The 24,531-nt window shown below is 47.7% G+C and overlaps 2 protein-coding genes across 9 annotated transcripts in view; one reads left to right on the forward strand and one right to left on the reverse strand.

The window, feature by feature from the left end:
• The window catches only part of LOC133349655 (cyclic AMP-responsive element-binding protein 1-like), a 22,639-nt gene extending 7,745 nt beyond the window's left edge, over positions 1-14,894 (forward strand). For 3 of the 8 annotated variants that reach the window (XM_061563276.1, XM_061563274.1, XM_061563273.1), the window contains exons 2-8: positions 3,889-3,934; positions 6,178-6,300; positions 7,319-7,419; positions 8,192-8,343; positions 9,071-9,262; positions 10,642-10,747; positions 12,139-14,894. In XM_061563276.1, coding sequence (XP_061419260.1) covers positions 3,893-3,934; positions 6,178-6,300; positions 7,319-7,419; positions 8,192-8,343; positions 9,071-9,262; positions 10,642-10,747; positions 12,139-12,283 — 861 coding nt within the window. In that variant the 5' untranslated portion in view covers positions 3,889-3,892 and the 3' untranslated portion in view covers positions 12,284-14,894. Of the gene's footprint in view, positions 1-2,775; positions 2,941-3,888; positions 3,935-5,971; positions 6,053-6,177; positions 6,301-7,318; positions 7,420-8,191; positions 8,344-9,070; positions 9,263-10,641; positions 10,748-12,138 lie in introns of those variants that run through there. The other 5 variants (XM_061563280.1, XM_061563279.1, XM_061563278.1 and 2 more) reach the window with 4 other exon arrangements.
• A 2,253-nt stretch (positions 14,895-17,147) lies between these two features.
• Positions 17,148-22,539, reverse strand: METTL21A (methyltransferase 21A, HSPA lysine). Its single transcript, XM_061563285.1, has 5 exons — positions 21,649-22,539; positions 21,187-21,400; positions 20,961-21,072; positions 19,854-20,093; positions 17,148-18,643 (listed from the first exon to the last, which is right to left on the reverse strand). The coding sequence occupies exons 1-5, from the start codon at positions 21,723-21,725 to the stop codon at positions 18,474-18,476; spliced, it is 813 nt and encodes a 270-aa protein (XP_061419269.1). The 5' UTR covers positions 21,726-22,539; the 3' UTR covers positions 17,148-18,473.
• Between the last annotated feature and the right edge of the window lie 1,992 nt (positions 22,540-24,531).

The raw sequence follows: 24,531 nt of genomic DNA on the forward strand, positions 1-24,531 counted from the left end.
GTGATGCAGGTGTGTGGGGCTATTGTTATTCGTACTCATTAACTTGACATCCTGCCCTTGTTAAGCCACTACTTGGTGAAGGCCTCTCCATGTCATGTCGGTCACGGGGCTTGTTTGCCCATACTTAACCATGCTGGTCATTGTAGTTTGGTGAAGGGTTAAAGAGGCCCACGTTCGAGATCACTCGCCACTGACGGTAGCCTTGACCGGGAAATCAAAGCTCGGTTTCCGGGTTCATAGCGTGTTGTGCTTGCCAATGCACCACCTCTCCACCCTTGAAGTTTTGGGCAGTGCTAACTGTGAATTACAATATTCAAGTATTCTGGAGCCTAGACAGATCATGATTGAGATGGCTAGACTTATTTTATAGTTAATTGTTTACAAAATGTATAAATCACAGGGGATTTTACTTGTCATACATGCCGTTGTATTAATCAATTATTGAATGTCCATGAGAGAAAAGTTGGCAAAGCAGTATTTGCCCTCTCGTAAGATCAAAAGTTAATATCCTGGTCAATCTCAATCATACTCCTATATTATTTACCTGATAAGACCTCACGGAGTCAATGATATATTTTAAGGAGGGTAGTGCATTGGGATGTTTGGCAATTTACATTTTAAGGGTGTGTGTTTTGTGAATGTGATCATCCCCATTACTCCTGATATGTTTGAGGTTGATAAGTTGAAAATACGTATTGGGAAGGCGGAAGTGGTTGTTGTAGTATTTATGGTATAACTTTTGACCACTGGCTTGGAATGAAAAATTGACATTGGTGAATGGGCAACCTTTGTGTCGTTGCAATGTTGGATGAGGGCCTTGCCACACCGTGTGGGCCATGAAGGCAAGGCTCTGACTTTCACTATGCTGGTCGGTGAAGGTGGGAGACCATGCATGTGGGAGCATGAAAAGTATCAATAGTACAATGATGTATTTTGTTGCATTAACCTCTATCGCCCATCACTTAACCCTCTGCAAGCCCTATTACCATCTGTTTGTGTGCGGTGTTTGCATTTCTCATGATTTAATATCCTCATAATAATGATAATTATCTTTTTTACAGGAAAGCTTTTAATCCGAATACTTTTCCATGAACTTCTTGCATTTGGGGGTTTGAGCAATTCCTATTTAACAAGTGTTTTGTGTGTGGCAGTAATCTGGAGTATCTGGAGAAAACCCTGGGATAATATTTCAAGCTCTCCAGAGATGGGATCTTGAACCCACTTCCTGTACTACTATCTCGTGGTCACTGCAGCTGTAGGTTTTGGAAGTGTTCAAAATCCACGTGATCCACAATTCCTTGCCTCCAAAACCGCTGGATCACAAGGCGTGTGTGCACCACGCCCAGCTGTAATGATCTTGATTCCCATGCTTATGTAACCAAGTGGTTAGCCAGTGGTGTGTGCGGTTTTATTGTCTGTATTGAAGTCCTCGATTTTACTTGAACTGACTTGAAAACTAGTTCAGGGATGTCGCTTTCCAGGTCGTACCCTGATGGGACGATTGAAGCTTTGCTAACTGAATTTGAGTACAGGACAGGATGTTTCTTCACCTCATTGCATATATAGTAACTCAACTGTCATGTAATTGGTGATTAGATTCATACAGATTTAATGAAGATAAGTATGTGAGGACATTGAGCCATATTGTTCCAACATGGTCTCTTGTTCAGTCCAAGGAGGTTCTGTTGGAGTGGAGCAGTGGCACGTGAATTGCACCATGAAACCAGTGACAGTTTCATTCCCGTCCATGGCAAAACATCAACAGCAAGTGGTATTTGAACTGGTACAGGGACCTCCCCTTTGTCAACCTGCACTGACCATGTGTGGTTGAGTATGGTACTAAAAACCCACGTCCATCACAGAGCGGGGAGGCCTTCATCCAGTAGTAGATTGAAAATAGGCAGATCATTATTATTCTTTTCATAAGCTGTTGATGGCAGTCTTAGATGAAGTGATTAATTCGATATTAAACTTTTGGTGTTTTAACATCTTAGCACCTGTTTTGTTGCCAGATAATAGTAGAAAAAACCTATTATGATATTAAACTTTTCCGGAGTTTTGAGTTTGAACGATCGTTTTTAATGTTCGCCCTTCACCTCACCGGCAACACTTCTATTGTACTATAATACAGATTTTTGTTTTGGTATTTTAAAGATAAAAATTCCGTGCTGTAATCTGGTATATATATGCACAAGTGTGTGCAGGATTCATAATTGTATGAAGGCACATTTATGGATTGTTCTTTTTGTAAATTGACTAAATGTTGTTATATGCGTGTCTTGAGAAAATACGCGTAAAAACATTTTTGGGGTTTCCCATTTCCGCGTTCTTTGTGCTTTCTGGAAATTCCACATTCTTATGAGAACTAGTCTATCCCTACAGAATAGACGCGCACACGCTTGTGCATTCTTACATGGGTCATAGCTATTCGCCGTGTGTGGGAGACACGGAGATAACTGCCCACTGGCCAGGTGTCATAATGGTGGTCTCTAATGTGAACAACCTTTGCCATGCATCGTACAGTGTATTGGGGGGAGCCGTCGGGCAAGATTTACCCCCCTCCATCTCACTTGCACACACTTCCCCTCCTCCCGTATGTACTCGCTCACACCCAGCCATCCAGGCAGCCCTCTCTCCACCCGCCCCCCCGTGCGCATTCGTAGCCCTCTTGAAAGAAAACTATTTTTAAGCCCAATGATGCCCATGTGACTCACACCGCTGACGTCAGCCGCGAGCAGTGTGTGCTGGGTTCAGCCCACGTGACGTACGCACGCGTGCGTGTGTTTGTGCCCATGCCTCCGTCAAGGGCCTTCTTCTAGCCGCTTTGCCCCGAACGGCACGGCGGTGACGGCGGCGTGTGCATTCTCGTGTGTGCATCATAAATGGTACCGGACGCCCGCGTGTAAAACCGCACGAATGGCATTCGGTGTTGGACTCTGGGTGAGTCAGGATCGTGACGCTGTCGTTACGTATTTGCCTTACGCCCTTGTTGGTGCGTGTGGGTCTGGTTTCGGCACTTGTCACGCTGATGCAGTTCATCAACCTTGTTTGTCCCTAATGGTGTTTTGATTATGCTTTGACATTGATTTGATTGTCATGTTTTTATTTCTGTATTGTACTGTTTTAATTTAATGGTGTGTTCAAAATAGTGGCAGTGCTGCTGCTGCTGCACAGATTAGCTGTGGGGATGGGGCTGAATTTTAACACAATGTGGCCATTGTGTTAGTTTCTAACGTGGCTTTCCTATCTATTCGGATGAATGTCCTTGATTTTATCTAGGAGATATACCATTCAGAAATATCTATTTCAATGCAGAGCTTGCAGAACCCAGCTACCATGGTTGTTTATAGGAACAGTTGTTTACTTTTTGGGGATTGGGTCAACATACTGCTGCACAATAGACTACACTAAACAGGTATGATGTTTTTTTGGGTCATATACACAAACGTGCAACAGACTTGATAGCTAGCAGACTGCATGTGTTCGTAATCCAGCACAGAAGTGTTTGACTGTGGTGACAACTGGACTGTTAGTTCATTTGTTAAACTGGCTTACGGTTGAGTGATGTGACCACTGAGCTGTCCAGCGCTTGAGAAGATCTCCGCTTGCTGTTGACGTCCCACCTGAGTACCTATCCCATAACGACCGAGCCTTGTCCTCCACCAGGCACAGGTGTGACTGGTGTGTGCATCCTGCGTGATGTAGATACAGTAGGGAATGGGAATTCTAGACTGGAATGGTGACGAGTGAGATTATAGAATGAGAAAGATTTTTTCCGTTCTCATTGTTGTGTTCTCATTTCTTTATATTACATTTTATATCTTTCTCATTCTATACTCTCAGCACAGAGCACAGGTGTGACTGCCATGTGTTCTGTGTGCGTGGTAGGTGGATGATGGAGGCAGCAGAACCTACACAGGAAGTGAAGTCACAGGTATGTTACTAAGCTGGGATTGGTGGCGCATGCCTAACGCAATGCTTCGGAGGCAGGGGCTGGTGGATGATCACACTGACTGACAACCTGCAAGACAAATATGCTGACTTTCTTTACGGCATCTTGAGTTGTGGTCACATTTGATGTTATCAAAACCAATTTAGATTGTATGCGTAGAACCTCAACTTTTTGGGCTGCAAGGTGGCCACAATAGTTGCCAGTATAGCAAATGGATGTTCTGTTCATCTGTGCGCACCTTTTCAGTATTACCTCCTCGTATATTTGGTGGGTTTTCTCTGGGTTCTCCAATTTTCTCCTGCTTGCAAAACACTTGTTGACAAATAATTGGTCAAACGTCACAATGCAGGATCATTCCGAAAAGGAGTTTTGAGCCTCTGGCGAGGCTTTCCCGGATAAACAAATGACATTGCATTACCTCCTACGCCATCAGCGGCACATGTGAAGAGCTAGTATTGTGAGTGATGTTATAAACGGATCATGTCACAAGTTCAGGAATAGACTTTGGATAAATATTGTGTTAGGTGGCTTTCACCATGGTAATGTGGAATTTCCATCAACCGGCATGACAGCCTGTGAAGGATGAGTTCTCCCTCGATGCTTGTTCAATCAGGAGCCACCTTTGATTTTTGAGCGTAGAATAACGGAAGTTTCATGAGCCAGCATTATTGAGGTGCTAGGTTTGGATCCATATTCTGTGTTGGTAGACTGTAGGCAGGAGTGGGTAGTTGGCTGTTGACTATAGCGAGAGGATGTGGTCTACCGGCTGCAGATTCAATGTTCCAGGTCGTCGATCTGTCTCAAATGATGCTCTTGCCCACACGTGACGATTAAACCAGGAGTCCTCCGTTGTAGAGAGTTGATGATGTCAGCCTCGTCACCAACAACTGCATAACAACCATCGTATAACTTGTGGTCTGTTGCAGCACACGTGATTAAAACACGTTGGTTTCACTTGATAACCTTGTGGAGGGCATATAAAAAGGGTTACCATGAGTGTGAATGAAGTGACTTGAAGTGACGTCAAAAAATAGTTACGTTACCTTCCGAGGGCGATCTCGGATACAGGCTTGGCGCGCACTGCACGTTGGGAGTTCTGATGGCAGCACAGTTGTAATGCTATTTGAACAAACGAACGCCATAAATAACAAGTTTGTTCGTCGCACATTGAGTGAGTGTTCCGTCATCGACTTTCCGAGAAGCGTGTTTAAATTTGCACCACCGTCCCAAGCAGATCAGTATCACTGGTGGCGATGCGCATTGAGTTCTTCCATGCGAGCTCTGCGGGCACCCAGTTTGCACAGACCAAGTTGCCTTTGTACGTTTAGCGCCAGACGTGCGCCCTTTACTGATGCCTTAATGTACAAGATGCCTCATTAATGTTGGTGCTGCTATGGTATTATGACTACAGTGGTTATGGTTTGTTGGTGATGGAGGGGGGGGGAATGGTGCCACGGTGGTTTGCACATCGCGCTGTGAACCCAACAACCTAGTGCATGATGTATGACCTCGTGTGAGGCACCGCCTTCATTAACCTGCACTGGCCAACGTGGTGAAGTGTAGTCGTACAATCCCCCATGACCGCCGGGGCTTGTAGGTCATCATCCACAAGTGGATTATTGACAAAAGATCGTAGAACAATGATGGTGTGTGTATATACTTCATTATCGTGGAATATTTTGTCGCGCCTCGACCTTCCTGTGACAGAAATAAGAGTGAAGAATAAACACCGTTCAGGCAAATTGGCCCGAGACGTGAGAATGTTAAACACGAGCGATGTTTACCACAAGGGGTTTGATCCAGGAATGGTGGTAGCGGACGCTTGTGATCCAATGCCTTGGAGGTGGGTGGGGTTGGTAGATGTTGTCACGTTTAGGCATCCCCAACCTGCAGGGCACCGAGGTAGCCAGTAGATGGCCGTAGAGTAAGTAGGTTGTTGTGTTTTGAGTGTTGCTGTATTTGAGTGTTACATTCCGTTGCGTGGGTTTTCTCCAGGCTCTTCTTTTCTCCCACACACAGAAATTCTCAAACAATTGTGCAGACATCCCAAGCACAGGACCCCACTGAAAAAAGTCTTGATACTCAGTGAGGATATCCTGGGTAACTAAAAAGCTGTTTCTATTATCACATACGCGGGCAACCTTCTCCCCCCAGCTCCTTCCCCATCTGACTGTCCCGCATTCTCCCGATCTTTAATTCTCACGTCCCTTGTCCTCTGCCGCCAGGCTGTGTCGGGTCCTGAGGTGACGGTCGTCCACCTGCCCGGAGGTCAGGAGGTGCAGGTACCAACGGTGATCCAGAACGCGCAGCCGTCCGTCATTCAGCCCCCGCAGATGCAAACGGTGCAGGTACGATTCACACGGGATGTTGCCGGTGGTGCGACACGGTGGCCAATTGCCGTCGTTCAAGCTGGGATGAAAATTGTAATGGATTACTTTGGTTTGGCCTCTTTAAAAATGACAGCCACCCTGACAACTTGCCTCCTGAAACACCCTTCAAACCACGCGCAGCGTGACGTGGCTGATGATGCCGATAACGACACCAATTTACCGCAGATATAGAACCAATAACAGTGGAGTCATAGATTAATTTAATTAATTGTATAGCCTAGCTCTAATAATTTATCATCAACCACGAATCAATCTACTGAGCAGAATGAAGGCATCCCCTCGTGTCAACTCTGCTTTAAATGAGCACCTGGTTCATTCTGTAAACATCAGCAATGGGGAAACGAGTCCAACGAAGCATGGTGCTGCCAACGCCCCAGCACGACTTGTGTTGGCCTTAATAGTTGATCGCTAACACTCATTGCAGTTTTTTAGGCTATACTAAAGTGGGATTCTTTGTACGCGTGTGTATTTATCGAGTGGTGGTATAGTGGTTCGCACACTACGCTATGAAATCGGTGACCCGAGTTTGATTTCCGCTTATGGACAACATCGGTGACCAATATCTGAACTGGTCCTGGGCCTCCCCTAGGACGGCTCAGCCTTACGTATTTGCTGCGCTGTGTAACCATCATCACTGGGGGGAACAAAGGCGGCTGGGCATGGTGCTGGCCACCCACCCTCTCGTATGGCGTGCCGGCCATCATAGCTGCTCGCTAACAGCACCTGCCCCAAAAGTTTGTGCAAAACGAGAGATCTTTGTCTTTATTTGTTATTATTGAGCACAGGTGGCACATCTGCCAGTTATTTCAGTTAACTCCTAAAATCTTGATCTGCCCTGTCTTGGCTCAAACGCCATGGTGGCGTCACAATCCCCTAGTGGTGGATGGCGGCAGCTGTTGCTGATTTTATTTTTTACTGCTTGACCATTAAATCTGGTTTGGAATTGATTTGTTTCGTTATTTGACGGTGCTATTAGGTGGCAGTCGCAACAGAGACCGACAACTCCAAGGAGGGCGCGCAGAACGCATTGGAGTTGCGCAAGCGCAAGGAGTTGCTCGCGCGACGCCCCTCGTTCAGGTGTGTGTCAAACTGACCATGGGCTGGCAGATTCCAGTTCCCAGCAGGGCCAGGGTCATTTACAATCATGTTCGCATCAGTGGGAATATATTGTAAGAATTTTTTAATGGAATTTATGATTTCGGCAAAAGACGCTGCTGTAATTTTACTTATATAATTGACCGTAGGTCCAGTTACTATTGTTCATAAGGCAACTGTGATCCGGTTGAAATGCAGTTTGGAGTTCTTGATTAGGTCTTAGGCTCAGGATTGTAAGCAGACTTCAGCATTTTCTTGCTGTGGTTGTTCCACCTGATGAAGATTGCTTGTGTTGCGATCGAAACGTCGTGATTTTATTTTGTTTTATTTCTACCTACGTGACTTTACCGAAAGAACCAAAGAGTACAGACGATGAATTTCGCACAATGTGTAGTGGGAAACCACTTGGCTTGACTTTGCACCCTGGCGGTATCGAGATGCCCGCACAGTGACGATGATCTTTAATAGCGGTAAAACCCGCACTAAACATTTGGAACTCGCTCCTGTTTTCTAAAACAAATTTGACACGATCCATCTTCAGCCATGCTCAATCCCCTGCTAAATGAAGGCTTCCCCCTGCCATCACTGTCTTTGACCTGCGAGCGATGTAACAAACCACTTGGTATCTGCACGAGCCGATTTCAATGTTCCGCCTCCGCGGTTTGTGGGATTCAACGATATATATAAAACGCTACTTGACCAAACGATTAAGTTTTACGTGGAGCCATTTCTCCCCCACCACCGTCTTCCACAGGAAAATTTTCAACGAGATTTCAGCCGACGCAACAAACGTGGCTTCCACACTGGAGGAAAAGAGCGAGGAGGAGGGGGAGGGGGAGACCCAGGCCAACTCGGCTGGTGGAACCCAAATCTCCTCCATCTTCCAAACCTCCGGGGGCCAGTACAGTACGACTCGCACTTGCACAAACACCCGCCACTGTAGCCTTTAACAGACAGTTCGGGCAAGTGCCGTATGCATGCACCGAGCAAGGCCCGGCATGGCGCACGAGGTGGTGGTGTGGCTGCCGTTGTTTTCCCAGCGCTGGTGTTTTCACGCACCACCAGTTGATAATTGAAAGCTCGTGAGGCCTTGGGGAGGCCCAGGACCAAGTCAGATATGTTAACCACCGCGGAGAATATTGAACTCCGCTCTCCATATTATTTGCGAGGTGTTGTAATCGCTGCACCTTCCGCTCCTTCAAAAAAAATTATCGACATAAACACACAAGTGAATAGCGCTGAAATGAAGCATAAATTAATTTACTTTATATAAATATGTTAAGAAAAACATCCCCAAAGGGCATGCAAATGATACGCTAATTTATATTAGATTAATTAAAAAAAACTCCTACGAACGAAACTGTACAACTAGATGGAATACCCTAAAACCAATATCAATGAGACGAAAAATGTTTTAATTATGATTGCATTCTTACCAATATCACGGATCATCAGAATGCATCTTCCTTCTCCCTGTAAGCTCTCTTATGAACACAGTAAAACGACTTAAAGCTCAAATCGTGGTCAATTATCGACTCTGTGGGGGGTTGAAGGGGGGCGTGTTGGGGGTATGAATCGTTAGGTTTGCACATCTAAATCCGATCGCCCTGTCCGTCCTTATCCTCGATCACAGTTACCATCGGCCAAGGCGGTACCTTTCACCTCACCACAGCGGGGGGTGCCGAAGCGTTGCAAGGCCTGCAGGCCTTCGCCATCCCATCGTCCGGGACGGGGGGCGCATCCGGGCCGGCCACCATCCTTCAGTATGCGCAGACGTCCGACGGACAGCCTGTGCTGCTGCAGGGAGGACAATTTGTGGTGCAAGGTACAGTGACGCGGTCCTTCGCTGACATTTGTGTGCCTAAATAAGTTCTACTGTATATGTAGGTGTTTGCATTGGTGCTGCCATGTGTGTTTTGGTTCTACCACGCGCTACTTTGGATGATGTGCGACGTTCGCTTCGCGTACTGCCAAAAGCGTCAAGCACGTGGCGCGAAACGTCGGGCATCTTGCCGAACAACTCGCGGTGCAACCTGCAAACAAATCTAAAAGCTAGATGAGTTGTAGTTTTTTTTCCCCTGTAATCAATTCAACCCTAATTCTCGATAGCTAAGTAGAGTTAAGCCTTGAATGAAAGACTGCCTCCGAATACGAGGTGTTGTGTAGGCTTGGTGTGTGATGGCCAGGAGATAGCAATGCAGAGTTTCGATTTAAAGCTTTCGATGACTGCAGGGATTCATATTCTTGGTTCTTTCGGTAAAGTCACGTAGAAGGGAAATAATAAAAATAAAACAATATAAAATTCTCACAAAGCAAGCATCATTGGTGGAATTTTATTATATTATTTTTATTTGTATTATATTAGTATTTCCCTTCTACGTCACTTTACCGAAAGAACCAGGAATAGAAATGCAGAGCTTTGATTGTCGCAGAGCTTTGCGTGTCACACTGTCATATGCGCGAGTGTTCTCCTGGTGGTCCGTTGGCTTCCACATGCTGAGCACTCGGTTGTGGAATTGGCCAAACATTCCACCAATGATGCTTGATAATGATTTCCAGGTTAAGTAAGGTCATTGTAACCAGTTGATTTTTTTGTTCGTTGAGAGGAATTGTTTGTACAGCTCTAATTTAAGCAGCCAGATGGCTCTGTTACAAACTGTTCAACTCCCTATTAGAAGGGTATGGGTTCAAATCCCTGGTTGTGAGTCAGGTTGGCCTATCGTGCCTTGAGGGTTGATAAAATGAGTGTCCAGTGGATGGCCAAATTCCTCAGTAAAACTACAGTTTCCACCACTGGTTCAGGATCATCATAAGGGAATCAAAGTACCGGCCAACACTTGCATGTACACGACATGTTTTCTAAATTTGTAAACAAGTATCTCCAAATGAATCTTTAACACACTACCTTTTATTTTTGTTTGAGTTTTCGTGCAAACCCCTCCTCCCCCATTACAGACCGACGAACATAGATAATGGATAAACACTTTGAACATTGGTTGGAAAGTGTTAAAAGTAGCAAATGTCATGTCAATGGTTGTGGAAACGTGACTTGCCGGCTAACTTCTCAATGCCCACAAAAACCCATCCCTCTGCTCTCACACCCTCTCCTCTCTATCCACCCCCCCTCCCCCACCCTGACCCCTCGCCGGTTGTGGTGATGGTGACCACGACCTGACTCTATTGGCTTTGGCGCTTCGCTGAAAGCTGGGAACCTGCAACAGAACATGGTGGTAGCGTCGCCAGCGAGCTCGCCATCAATTCACGAGGAGCCGGTGACACGCAAGAGAGAGATCCGGCTCATGAAGAACAGGTGTGTGGCACAGGACAGCAGGGGGTTGCAGTGGTGGGTGGGTGGGTGGGTAAATGGGTGTTCCGAGTATGTGGCTGGGTGTAGCACAGGATTGTGTGGTGGGTGGGTGGGTAGAGGAGTGTGCCAGTCGATGGCTGGGTGGCTCAGAAGTCCGAGCACTGAGCGGGCACCGCTGAACATTTGGGTGCGAATCCCGGTTTTGACCATCTGTGGATTAAACCAAGTCCCCAAGTGTTGTGGGTTGATGGTCTTGGCTTGGTTGCCAATGACTGCATGGAATAAAAAAACACTCAACGTTACATTTGGTTCTGAACTTTATTTCACCAAACTATGAGAATTAAACATTGGTTTTCCTGTCATTTTTGTTACACCCTCTATCTTCTGTAAATTATTAAATGTTTTCATGTTTAGATGCTAACATTTTAAATAGTAATTGTATGTAGGTAAGTAAATATGTATTTAGTTGAGTAGGCAGATGATTATTTTAATAATTAGATGGAGCGGTGAGTTTGTAGGTAATGAGATGTACTTTTGAATAAAGTTATTGATGTGCTATACATGGTGGTGTGTGCCTGCAATAGTGCTTGAAAGGCAGGGGTTGGTGAACCGCAGAATGATCCACTTGCCCTGCCGAAAAAGTTTTTTGTAGTTTTAGGTGGGTGGCAGACTTAAGATACTAGCCTGTAGAATCTTTACTGCAACAGCATTGATTCATTCGATATTAGCAACTGACAGTTGTGTATGTACCAACAGTTAGCACACAGGGGGAGTGCATGTGCTGTGTCTGTCAAGTACCCCAGTTTTAACCCTGAGCACATGGTTCTGACCCATGACCTGCCAGCGAGCCTTCGCCATTGTACATCATCTCAAAGTGCACCTAACCTGGCACAAGCACCGTGGAGACGTGACGATCGGTGGCAAACGGCGGTTGCAGTTGTATGTGTACACATCAACAGCTGTCTTTTCAATCCACTGGTGGATGAGGTCTCCCCACGTCACGTGGTCATGGGGGGCTTTTGGACTACATTTATCCATGCTGGGCAGTGCGGGTTGGTGAAGGGGGGGGCGGGTTCAGGACCGGTTCAGCTATCACTCTCCACTGATGTAGATGTGGGAGCATAGACGTACAGTACGGCAATGAATTCTGCTCCATTTGCCTATTGCTGCCCACAACGTAGACCTGCAGTGGTCTACGGCCACCTGGTTAGTGCTTTGTGTTTTTCCATCCAAGAAATATCCAGGCTTGTAGCCTGCTTAGCTTGCTAATCTGACGAGACCGGGCGCATTGCAGGCAATTTGTTCGTTGGTCGTATATGCGTGTGCCGGTGCCGATTTAGTTAACTCAAGCGCCCGCCCCCCCCCCCCTCTGCCTTTGCCATGTGGCACCGCAGGGAGGCAGCGAGGGAGTGCCGGCGGAAAAAAAAGGAGTACGTGAAGTGCCTGGAGAACCGGCTGGCCGTCCTGGAGAACCAGAACAAGACCCTGATCGAGGAGCTCAAGGCCCTCAAGGACCTGTACTGCCACAAGACCGACTAGCAGCAGCAGCAGCAGCATCAGCAGCATGCAGCAACGGGGGGCGCCGCCTGTGCTCAGCCGCGGACCGACCGAGTGCAGGCCGCGCCAACGTTTACCTTTTTACACTGCGTTCTCGTCGTCGTTTTATTTCATTTTTGCATTTTGTCTCCGAAAAATTTTACTCTTAACCTGTCACTTGCTGAGAGGCCAAATCTAAAGGAAGTGGTTTGGGGTGGGGGGGGTCGGGGGAGGTGTGGCGGTGTGGCGACTTTGCCGCACGTGGTCGTGGAGCGTTTGCCGAGCTCCCGCGTGTAACCCAGCGTCCACGGATCGACGACGAGGTGGGGTGGGTGGGGGGGGGGCGGTTGATCCAACCGTGAAGTCGCCTGGCGAACTTGGGGTGTGGGAAGACGGAGACGCCGAGAGAGAGGGACGGGCCGGGGTTGAAGGTGCTCGTACCGAACACTGTGTGTACGTCCCAGGCAAGGCTGATGCACGCCGTGTCTCGGCACCACCTCCACGTTGCGTCTCCCCGGCTTCTCATCCTCAAGCTTTTTTACGGATGGAAGTCGCACGGCCTGCCCCAACGCATTACACATGTACCCTTTGGAACCGCTCCTGCACAACTTTCACTGCTTTTGTCGGCAAGGAAACATGGCGGGGGGAGGGGGAAACCCCATCCATGTGCACATGGCGCGTATATATAACCGTAATGGACGTGCGTGTCCTGGGATGCTGGGTTGGGCTTCAAATGTAGATTCACACCCCCCGCACCTCACCCCTTCTGAGGGCTGGCAGAATTTAGCAGCAGAGGTGCTTCGAGATAAAGGTCATATCTCAAGTTTGGTGTTTAAGCAGAATGTTTAGGGGTCTTTTTTAGGGTTAGGGACTTGGGGATTTAAAGAACGGGAATATAGGACATTGCTCAGAACCACGCATGCCTAAACTAGTTTAGTATCAAACGTCGAAGTGTGGGAGTGGTTGGGAGACTTGCAAGTGGGAATGGGAGGGGTTGGGGGTTACCAATAATTGGCAAAGTGGAGGCCCCAGTGATGATTTGAGCAGGTCCTTTGCAAGCCCTCGGCACCCAGCAACAGCAATTTTAGGTCGCTAAATGCGTGGCTGTGAACCCAGCAAGGGGCTCTATCATTCGAGCTCTGCACGCCACTTTGGGAGTGCAGACCTTTTCGCCCCTTTAGCTCGCGCTCATTTAATCAGGTGTTATTTTTACCATTTCTCAGTCGAGTAATATTACTTCGAATGAAACGTATTGGTTTCACGTGTGGACCTGTTGCCGATTTCATCACGAATGACGTTGCAAGTCGCGCTGCCATTACTAATTCATACTTTATTTTTTCCCCGTATGCTTTTGGTTTAGATGGAGATTTTGTCGCTCGGGCTGTACCTATATTGTTTGAATTATCATTGAATTGTAATATGATTTAAATTGCATTTGAATATCAATCCTAATTGTTAATATTGGGTGGCTTTTTTATTTTCACCCTGGTGGGCCACCTGCCAATGTCACGGACGGCACAGGTGTTTGCGAGGGAGTTTAAACAAGCGTTGTCGTGCTAGGCCCAGATGTTAGTACTTGTAGTAGCTCTGTGATGCAACAAAGATAAATGAACGATGGGGAGGTGATATTAATTTTCCCATGTTTAGAAATCAATTTCCTGAATTATTTCGCTTATAAAACACGAGTGAAAAATACCGATTCACACACTAGTGCTCTCTGGGGTGTGGTGGAGAATTGAGTGTGTGAGGTGGAGTCATTTTACTCATTTGGAAGGAATCGGTGATTCATTCCAATGTATCATTAATTTTTATATCTCCAAGCCTTTTATTAAACGACGAACACTGCTACCAATTGAGTGCATTTCGGTATTTATGCTTGAATTAATGCACACGTAGTGTTTATGTTACCAACACTTACCAATAAACATCGTTGGTGTAACGGTGCAGATAAAAAATTACTTGATTAAGTCAATTATTAGCCAAGGGTGCATATACCATTAGTTATAAGTCGAGGGGAAGCTCTCCCAATTGGTCAAGTGTGTGTACCACCGACTTTTAGTATCAAACTATACTGTCCCAAATGAACGATGCCCAATGGGGAACGATTTAGAGAATTGATTACTAAATACAGGGAAGTTAAGTTTCCGTTCAATGCTTTATTAACATTAAGTCAATAGCAGCCCGTGGTGGCTTAGGGGATCTCCACTTCACTCGGTCTGCACGTTTTTTTGCCTTTTCAGATGTGATCATCGATGGCCGTCTCGTAGTTTAGCGAAGGATAATTTATTCATTGTTGCCACCTCATTACTTACTAAATGTGTGAACACTTTGTAAGTCCTTTAAGTTAGCTCCACAGTACAGTATTGACGAAATAATTTTCGCTTAAAATGAAAACATTCAAACACATGTTACAATTTTCAGATTTTATACATAAAAATGTACGTATAAAAAAATATATACAAAAAAAGAGAATTACAGGCTGGTGCTTTTAATAATTTAGGATTTTAAGAAAATCGCTTGTGCCTTAGTGCTAGATTTTTTGGTTCGGCCAATGTACTAGTTTTTGTACCCCCCCGCAAGCAGCATGATGTGATTAAAATGCATTTAAACAGGAGAGTTGTGCTCCCACCTGTATGGAATTGCATCGTTACAATTGTTGAAGTGCGTTTCTGTAATTAAGTTTTAAGCAACTGAATTAATCTTGGTTCTTTCGGTAAAGTCACGTAGAAGGGAAATAATAAAATACAATTTCTATTTAAAGCTTTCGTGACTGCAGGGATTCATCTTCTTGGTTCTTTCGGTAAAGTCACGTAGAAGGATAATAATAAAATAATACAAATAAAACATAATAAAATAATTCTCACGACGTTTCGGCCACAACGCAAGCAGCCGTCATCAGGTGAAGAACAGGTCTATCGGGAAGACAGCGCTCCAATGAACACTGCTAAGCTTGGCAGCGTATTTAAGCTGGGTGAGAGGAGCATTAAATACGCTGCCAAGCTTCGCAGTGTTCATTGGAGCGCTGTCTTTCCGACAGCTGTTTCTTCACCTGAGGACGGCTGCTTGTGTTGTGGCCGAAACGTCGTGAGAATTGTATGTTATTATGTTTATTTTTATTATTTCCCTTCTACGTGACTTTACCGAAAGAACCAAGAAGATGAATCCCTGCAGTCACGAAAGCTTTAAATCGAAACTGAATTAATGCATATGTTCCTGCAATGCAGTCGCCACTAATTCCATAAATATAAAAAAGTTTAGTGCTGCCCTGCTCACATGACGCCCTGCTCACGTGACGCACTCTTTACAGTCCTTGGCGGGGGGGGGGGTATCTATAGGGCAATCAATGTTGACTTCCCCACAAAATGGTATGAATTTCATCGACCCCGTAGGGACCACAATTTGAACTCGCAACTTTCCAATTGCGAGCCACTCGCTCTACCGCTAAGCCACATCACTCCGGCGCATTACTGGCTGTTATAACATTGGTAAGGCCAAAGGGCATCGGAAGTAATAAAGTGGTTCCGTTACTGATATTTTAAAAACACTTGAAGTTTAGGAGACCTAATGTTTGTGTTTGCAGGCAGGGAATTTTTGTGCAAATGTTTGGTGGCAAAAAGCCACAATTTGTGCCAATTTGACATTTTTTCAGCCACACACGAATCGGGCTCTGCCTTTTTGAAACTCAAGTCCTCACCCTGTCACCATGGCGCAAGTTCATGGTGACCGTCATGTACAAATGTCTTCGGCAAGGACTGCATTTGAACGGAACTTTTGCAAACGTGTAAAAAACACAGGCTGCAGTGGGGCCGGATACACGGCCGTGTTGGAATTACTGCTGTTGGGTGTTCAGTGATTAAGCCACTGCGGGGCAGTGTGGTCTTACGAAACCACCGCGTGTGGGTAGCCGCGTTCACCCGGCAGGAGCATGGGGCGGGGTGTGTGTGTGTGCGCAGGTGTGTTGAAGTCGCCGTCTGTTAAGATTGACTCCCCCCCCCCGTCACCCCATCCCCTGGACGTGCAGTTTTCTCGCACCAGGTAAACGCTGCCTTTATCGCACAGCGCCGCCATCTGCGGTATCGCTTACAAACAAACGCGCCGCTGCCGTGCGTTGAACGGGGGGATCCCGAGAGGGCCGTGGGACAGGAAGGCAAACATTTCGCAAGTGGAATCCACCACCGTGCTAAAAAGGGGGGTTCTGCGGGGGCCCGCTTTCTGTAAACAAAACCCCCTGTTTATGGTCTCCTTGGGAAATGGATTTCAAAATAGCGCCGAAGCCACCACGGGTTGAATTGCAACTTCACTCGCACGGTCCGAGCGCCGTTTCCCCTCGGGCGACCGGCTGGTGGCAATAACGCGCCGCGGCAAGATGAACACGGAGATGCCCAGCGCACGATGCAAACGGCGTTTGTGCCAACCGCGTTACATGGGAGTTGGACATGTGATTTATGAAAACGTCTTGTGATTATTTTTTCACAAGTTAAATATTGGCGAATGCAAACGAGCCCTACATGAACTAAGATTTGCTTGTGCAAGATTGATTTTACGTGCCGCATTTTCTAAAGCTTGTTTCTATAAAAAAAAAAGTTTATCCAGCAGTGTTGTCTTAACATGTCATCGGGTTGATTATTAACAATGGCTTTAATGCACCACGTAAGCGGGAATTACACGCGGAACGTTTGCACAGCTAACTTGGGTGTTGCACATGAACCCTTCCTCAACGTGGCTCGGTGTTGAGTCTAAAGTCCAGAAACAAATTCCACACCAATCCAGCAAAAGCGCCCACGAACTTTTTCCCTCACTCCAAAATGCTGTTGGGCCAAGTCTCATTCCAATGCTTAAACCACTTTTATTTGAGATTCAACACGAATGATAGAATTGAGCCTCTTCCACAGCAAGAAACCCCCGACAACGCGACCAATAGAGATCCGTACAAACATGTTCATTACATCTATTTTCCATTTTGAGCGTTATCGTGTTTTTTTATTTTTCTTCTCCAGGTGTCGTGAGGCAGGTTGAATAGTCCAGGGTGTTGCAAAAACATGGACCCAGTTTCAAAGCAGTATATTTCACGATGGCAACATGTTACAATTATACAAAAAGTTACAAACGATTTAATGAGTTATCAAGTTTTACTAACCATTTTATAAATGCTCTGTGTGCCCTCCACCTGCTGTACGGACAACATCGAGACGATCGTTGAATTCGTCCCAAACGCCTCTCCAAGTGTCTTCTTCTACTGAAGTCACCGCTGCCGTGATTCTGTTTTTTAGGTCATCCAGATTAGTCGCTAATGGTGGCACAACAACGCGGTCTTTGACGTATCCCCACAAGAAAAAGTCGCAGGGTGTGATGTCTGGGGATCTTGGGGGCCAAGAGTGTAGCGCCAAGTCTTGGGGTCCCGTGCGACCTATCCAACGATGCGGCAGTGTGTCTTGCGAATGACTGAGGCTAGAGGCTGTTTGTGCGCTGGGAGAGACATCAAACTGTAATCATTTGAAACTATGCCCCGCCCTTTCAAGTGGTAAGAGTTTCATTCATGGGCGGTTTGTGGTTGCAAAGATGTAGCGATTTCAAATCGGGTTCAATCCTTTTCAAACACCCTGTATACACAAGTGTATTTTTCCACTGCCATTTAAATCGCTACATGATCGGGGGGGGGGGGGGGGTGCGGGGGAAACTCACGAGATGTTTAAGCAACCAGCCCATTGCTTTCCCTCTGATGTGCAAATTACTCCTTTAACAATAACGGCTAACACATCATATTGACGTATTAAATGTAAGTGGGCTTGGGCAGGGACACGTCTCTCGAAGGGATAATGGTCGGTGGTCGATACGAACAATGGAGTGGCAGCTACGGGAGGGAACCCACCGGGCAGGAAGTACACTATTGACCGGGATACAGCATTGACACAGGTGTGAAGGTGATGTCAACATGATTGATTCATTTTTGTTATATTATTGTCCACCGCGGTGACGGGGCGATGAAATCGGCTCTTGTGCAGGTGTTCGGTGGATTTTTGCATCAAAGGATCGTGAGAGATTGTGGTGGCTTGGGCAAGACCTTAATCGAGTTTTGATCGTGGCTGATGACGATCAACAACGCAGGACTCCTCCAGAATGAGTGTCTTTTGAGACTCCTTGTGACCGTCTGTACGTGGGGCTGCCTTGCTTGGCATCTTAGGCAGACGGACGCTCACAGCTCTCCGGAGGGAGAAGGCCGCCTGCTCGCGCGCAGAATGTGGATGTCGCGCTCGCTGCAGTGGTGCACGCGCTCCACCACAAAGGAGCCTGCCAGCATCTCCAGGAAGTCCTCGTCCCGCTGGTACCGGATCCGGCACGCCAGAAGCACCAGCGTCTCCGTGCCTGGGGGGGGGGGGGGGCATGGGTGCAATCGAGACGAGTCGCAGGCGCAACGACGCTTTCCGCTACTGTTGTGCTTGCGTTTTACGACTGCTGAACGGTGTGTGACCTTTAGCACCGCTGATGTGCGTGCATGCCCAACGTTGACGCTAAAAATAAGCAACGCAGCAGAGGTGGCAGAGTTCGTACAGAGCGCTGAACCAGCACTGCTGATATACTGGGTTAAAATCTGTGTTTTAGCCACCTATGCTTGAACTATATTGTCAAGTAAAAGCATTTAATGGTCGCAGCCTGTACACGAATAACAGCGCGAAGAAAAATAGATTGTTTTTCACATTTCAGCATTCCAGCCATGAGAAAAACTCCAAATTAGCATGTGATGAACACTTAGCAGGATGTTTAGTCTGTGTATCCTCAGTATGGATAAAGCGGTGCTCCTGTTGTGATCGTAGTCCTGTGGCAACAAGCTAATGGTGGAATGGCCAATCGGGAGCGTGTTTGAGCCCAGTGGCTGCCTTGGTTCATATTCTGGTTTCAACGACAGAAAACCTACCCACCGTCTGCTTCACAGTGGACGTTAAAGGTTCCTGCGGTTATTCAAAAAGGAGTAGGCCATGCGGGCCGGTGTCATTGTCCAAATTTACCAAATTTACCAAATTAGAAAATGACAAGTTGCCTTATTGGGTACAGCCACATAGCAACTACCATGGACTATAATCGTGAGTGAAACATTGCGCCGATGTGATAGCATTGTGCTATCACAAGAATGGCACAAACATCAAGGACACGAATACATTGATCTGAAAGGGCGGGGCTTGCAGAGGTTGTGGGTCATGCGCGCATGCCAGAGGTCGCAACCGGGTACCCGATACCCGTACCCTACCCGATACCCGGCTACCCGTACCCGGCCGAGTATGGGTATCCGTTTGCGACCCTGGTGCGGCCGGGTACGGGTACGGGTAGGCCGTGAGTCACTGGTGAGTAACTGTTTGTCACTCATTTCCCAACGTCTTGTCTCTTCTCACAATTTAAGTTCCTAGAATCAACCCACCCACGCCTGCAACATGGCTTCATCCCAGAGGTCGCAATCAGGTACCTGATACCCGTACCCTACCCTACCCGTACCCGGCCGGGTACGGGTACCCGTTTGTGACCCTGGTGCGTGCACACCCACACAGGTGCACGTGTGCCCATTGTGCGCTCTCCGCCTCACCGTGGGGACAAAGGTGGCGCAGCGTCGCGAGCAGTGCCGGGAAGGTGTCCCGCACGTACACAATGTCGGCACCCAGCACGAGCTCGTGCTCGCCCGGGGCCCAGGCGCCGAGGCCCTCGCCCCACGAGAGCTCCCGCACGGCCACGCGACTCCGCTCGCCCGCGCCCAGGTTGGCGTCCACGTTCTCCTGGATGAAGCCCAGCACGGGCGCACGGTCCGTGATGCTCACCGACGATGCTCCTTGGTCGGTGGAGGCGGCAAGGGAGCATGAAGATGAAACAACTGAAAAGTACGGCGTAGGCTTTTTTTTTGCCGTGGTGTTGTAGAGCTCTCCCATGTTGGGCCGGTCTTCACAACGGGCAACGCGCGACACAGCCCCAAAAACATCGGAGAGCTGTACACTGACAGCTGTTTCAGTTGCAGAAATCCCAATTTCTGTACCACTGGATGGGGTCAGACTGCTGTGTCAGCACCTAAGTACAGGAATGAAAATCTGGGTTTTAGCTACACAACCGATGATTTAACTGGTTCTCAGGTGTGAGTGTTGATGGTCTAAGTCAGGTCATCAATGACTGTACAAAAAATGATAACAGGGTCCTGCTTAGAAAGTTTGGTTAGCTTTTTAAAAATGTTTTGAGTGGGAGAACAGCCGGACTGTCCAGAGAAAACCAACCCATATATAAGTACGAGCACTAATGTAACAATATTGTTATAGCCGGTCATGCTTGTCGTCGGCAAACAAAGCTTTTATGAGTGTGTGGTCTAGGCTAAGGGACTTAAAGCCACTGTGCACCACACGTGACTGCTTTACAAGGGACAATCGTGCTCATTGGTATCTATGGCAGACCAAGAGGTTGCTGTGGGTTTTATTCCATCACACAAAGCCTCATGCCATCATTTATAAAAAACACTTCATAATATGCATCACCTTCATTATTCTCTGGAACGCAAGAGCTTATTGATCCAATCGGTCTTGTTTGCAAGGGGGACATCATTAATCAGAATTTTAATGGCACCAACATGAGAGCTCCAATAGAAAGCCGCTGTGGATGGGTTGTTGGCGGTGGTCATGGTGCTAATTGAGAGCCACGGGCACCTGAGCCCTACCGAGAAGCGCCGCTACAATTCCCACCAGCCCCGTTCCAGCACCCAGCTCCAGGACACGTTTTCCCTTCACCTCCACCGCGCCGAGCTCAAGGTACGTGGCCAGAACCACAGCCTGTAGTGACATACGGACAGCAAACACCACCACCGATTGCATATTGGCAGGAAGGAAATACAACAATTAAAAAAACGAGAACTTGCTTTGGGGGAATGGGGGCCACCACTCACGGCAGTCCCAGACCACGGCAGCCACGCCAAGCCTGCCCCAGTCCTGCCGCAGGGAGACGTCTCGTCCCGCGAATCTCAGCGCCATCGACGGCTCGTGGAAACGGCGAAGGACCGGGGGAATTGCGTCCTCGTACACCACCAACGCCATCGTCCCGCAAAGAGCAGCTACACGGAGCCAAGCGAGCCTTTTACAAGACGGCGCTGCCACTTCAGGGCTGGTGACAGCAGAGACAAATGCCAAAACAACGATTAGTACATTCAATCTCGATTTGAAGCTTTCGTGACTGCAGGAATCCATACATTATTTTATGTTATACCTACGTGACTTTACCGAAAGAACCAAAGCGAATGGATTAATACATTCCCTAAGACTGTTTTCAACAGAATTCTCTAGTAGGATGTTTAGTCAATACAGTACATTGCAACAAAAAAAGTCGGTTTGGAGCCTATACGCTGTTACTACCTCCAGACCCGAGCAGTAGAGACCGCAAGAGACATCCACAAACCCCGAGGCACAGTGACGTCCCCCAGATAGATCATGTGTGCACCATTGGTCCTACCTCCTGGTGGCTGTATTACAGGTGTGTGTGTGTGTGGCACACAAGTCAGGTGTGATGCATTATCACGTAAAGAATGTCAAATATCTCGTGTTTGGAAAGCTCCAGAGTTGATGAATGATAACTAAACCAACCCACGACTGCGGCTGTTTCCACATCCTTTACATTACAGGTACCGGGCCGCACAGCAGGTGAGAGTGGTGAATCCGCGCGTGGCCCGCCCAAGGGAGGTACAGTCGGGTTTTTTACAATCGGGTTTAATTGTCTTTTTATATTAAACCCGATCATCTGAGATTGGGATAAATCCGGTTTAATTGGTTCTAATTGCAGAACCGCAACTTCGCCAACTTCTCAACAATGGGCTTCATCCATTCCAAGCTAAGGAACTCACTGGCGCCCACGATTGTGGAGGAGAAGCTCGTGTTCATCAAGACCAACCTGCCCGCCGCATTCTACGACTACCCCGTGCCCGACGGCCCCCCCGAGTACGATAGCAGCACCGACGAGGAAGCAGCCTAGGCCTTGGATCAGAGTTTCGTATTCATTAAACCAGGTTGTAATTCCCCGAAATCGGGTTTAATTGTATTAAAGAAAAAACCCGATGCCTGCCGCTGAAAATCAGTTTTTTTTCCACCCATGGGCTCACCCCCATTGTTTTATTATTGACCATTTACATCCGCGCCGCTTTCCCGCACTGCGCACTTGTCTCAGTCACAGTGTTGGTCAGCCCACAAGCTGCTAACACCTAGCCAGAATGAGTAAAAAACAAACGTGGCTGGAGAGCTTCTTTGAAAAGGGAGACAGACCCAATGATGAACTCCCCGCCCCCCGGTCCGTGAAAAAAATTGTCTTTCACGAAACCGGTCCCTGGTGCCAAAAAGGTTTGGGACCGCTGCAAGTTGACAAGACGTTCACACTGGCAAGGGCTCCTCCACCTGCAGGAAATGGAAACAATCTCCTTGATTAAGTAGAGACGCAAGGAATGAGCGATTCCCAAACAATGGGAGTGTTTCCTCCCCACCAACACCACCAAACCAGTTATGTAACAGCATGATGGTCAGAGGATGTCCAATCAGCAATGGTTTAATTAAACTTGTGAATGGAACGGGTTGTTTTGGGTCTCGCCGCTGAAAATGGCCACCATGGCTTCACCAGTTTTGGCGAAAAAGAAGAGTCTGCATTTACAAGATAGGACGCGAAAAAACTAAATAATTTGCTGTTAAGCCACTACATGAATCACTCTGTCACTGTTAAGACTTTTGAATTGTTCGGACTTAAATTGCAACTTTCAGTGGTTTTGATTCTTTGTAACCGGATTACTGCTTCAAAGCGTACACGTGAATGCAGGGTGATCCATTTATAGCTACCGCAATAAAATTACAGAATTCATAGAGAAAGCGGCATTCTCATTCCAAGCTTAAATAAGTCTTCTAACATTCTTTATACACTTAGTACACGTCTTTAAACTCTCCTGGTACACTTTGCCCAGCATAGCCACTACGATTTGCTTGCATAAATCGATAATATATAAGCCGAGGTCACTGATGTGTCAGTGGGACATCTATAAATGGATCATTCGGTATATTTCGGACGTACGTTGGGACCTGTCGTTAATTCATCATTATCAGCGATAAATCCACTGCTGGATGAATGCATGTGTGCAAGCCGTCATTTTTTCACAAGGTCCCGCGCAATATTACAATACACCTGGCACCCTGCACACAAGCCGATTTCATTGCTCCATCTCTGCAGCAGACGTTTACTGATTTGTGAACTGTGCACGAATACATCTAATGACTGTGATACTGATTATTACATTGCCCGGTCCTCGCAGAGGCGAGCAAATTAACTCTGTTTAACACGGAGGCTTTCGCAAATCCACAATATTTACAATCTGGACGTTTCGGCAGTAATTACAACTAGCATTATCAGGCAGACAACCAGATTTGTGTATATTTACGCGATCTAACCCAAACTAACCTATATTATGGCAAAATAAACTCTGCTTTAATGGTGCGAAGTGTGCGCGTATGAAACACAATGCAGATGTATTTAGATGCAGAGGAAATCCAATTGTCGATTGTACATCATCATCATGGTGTGTTGCTGCTCACAACTTAACTCTGGGCTGCAGGTCGCGGCGACCGAACCTCATCCGTAGGCTCCGGGTTAGCAGAGCCACCCACAACCACCCACCACAACCACCCACCACAACCACCACAACCACCCACCCAACACCACCATCCACCACCCAACACCACCCATCCACCACCCAACACCACCCATCCACCCACCACCATCCATCCACCCACCACCATCCATCCACCACCACCACCCACCACCCCCCCCACCACCACCCCCCCCACCACCACCACCCCCCCCACCACCACCACCCCCCCCCACCACCACCCCCCCCCCACCACCACCCCCCCCCCACCACCACCCCCCCCCACCACCACCACCCCCCCACCACCACCACCCCCCCACCACCACCACCCCCCCCCACCACCACCACCCCCCCCCCACCACCACCACCCCCCCCCACCACCACCACTCCCCCCCACCACCACCACTCCCCCCCCACCACCACCACCCCCCCCCACCACCACCACCCCCCCACCACCACCCCCCCCACCACCCACCACCACCACCCACCACCCACCACTCCCCCTCCCCACCACTCCACCACCACCACAACCCCCACCACCACCACCACCCCCCCCCACCACCACCACCCCCCACCACCACCACCCCCCCACCACCACCACCACCCCCCACCACCACCACCA

Source organism: Lethenteron reissneri, chromosome 31 (assembly GCF_015708825.2).
Source record: "Lethenteron reissneri isolate LAM-NWPU_2019-01 chromosome 31, ASM1570882v1, whole genome shotgun sequence".
In the NCBI taxonomy this organism is placed as follows: Eukaryota; Metazoa; Chordata; class Hyperoartia; order Petromyzontiformes; family Petromyzontidae; genus Lethenteron; species Lethenteron reissneri.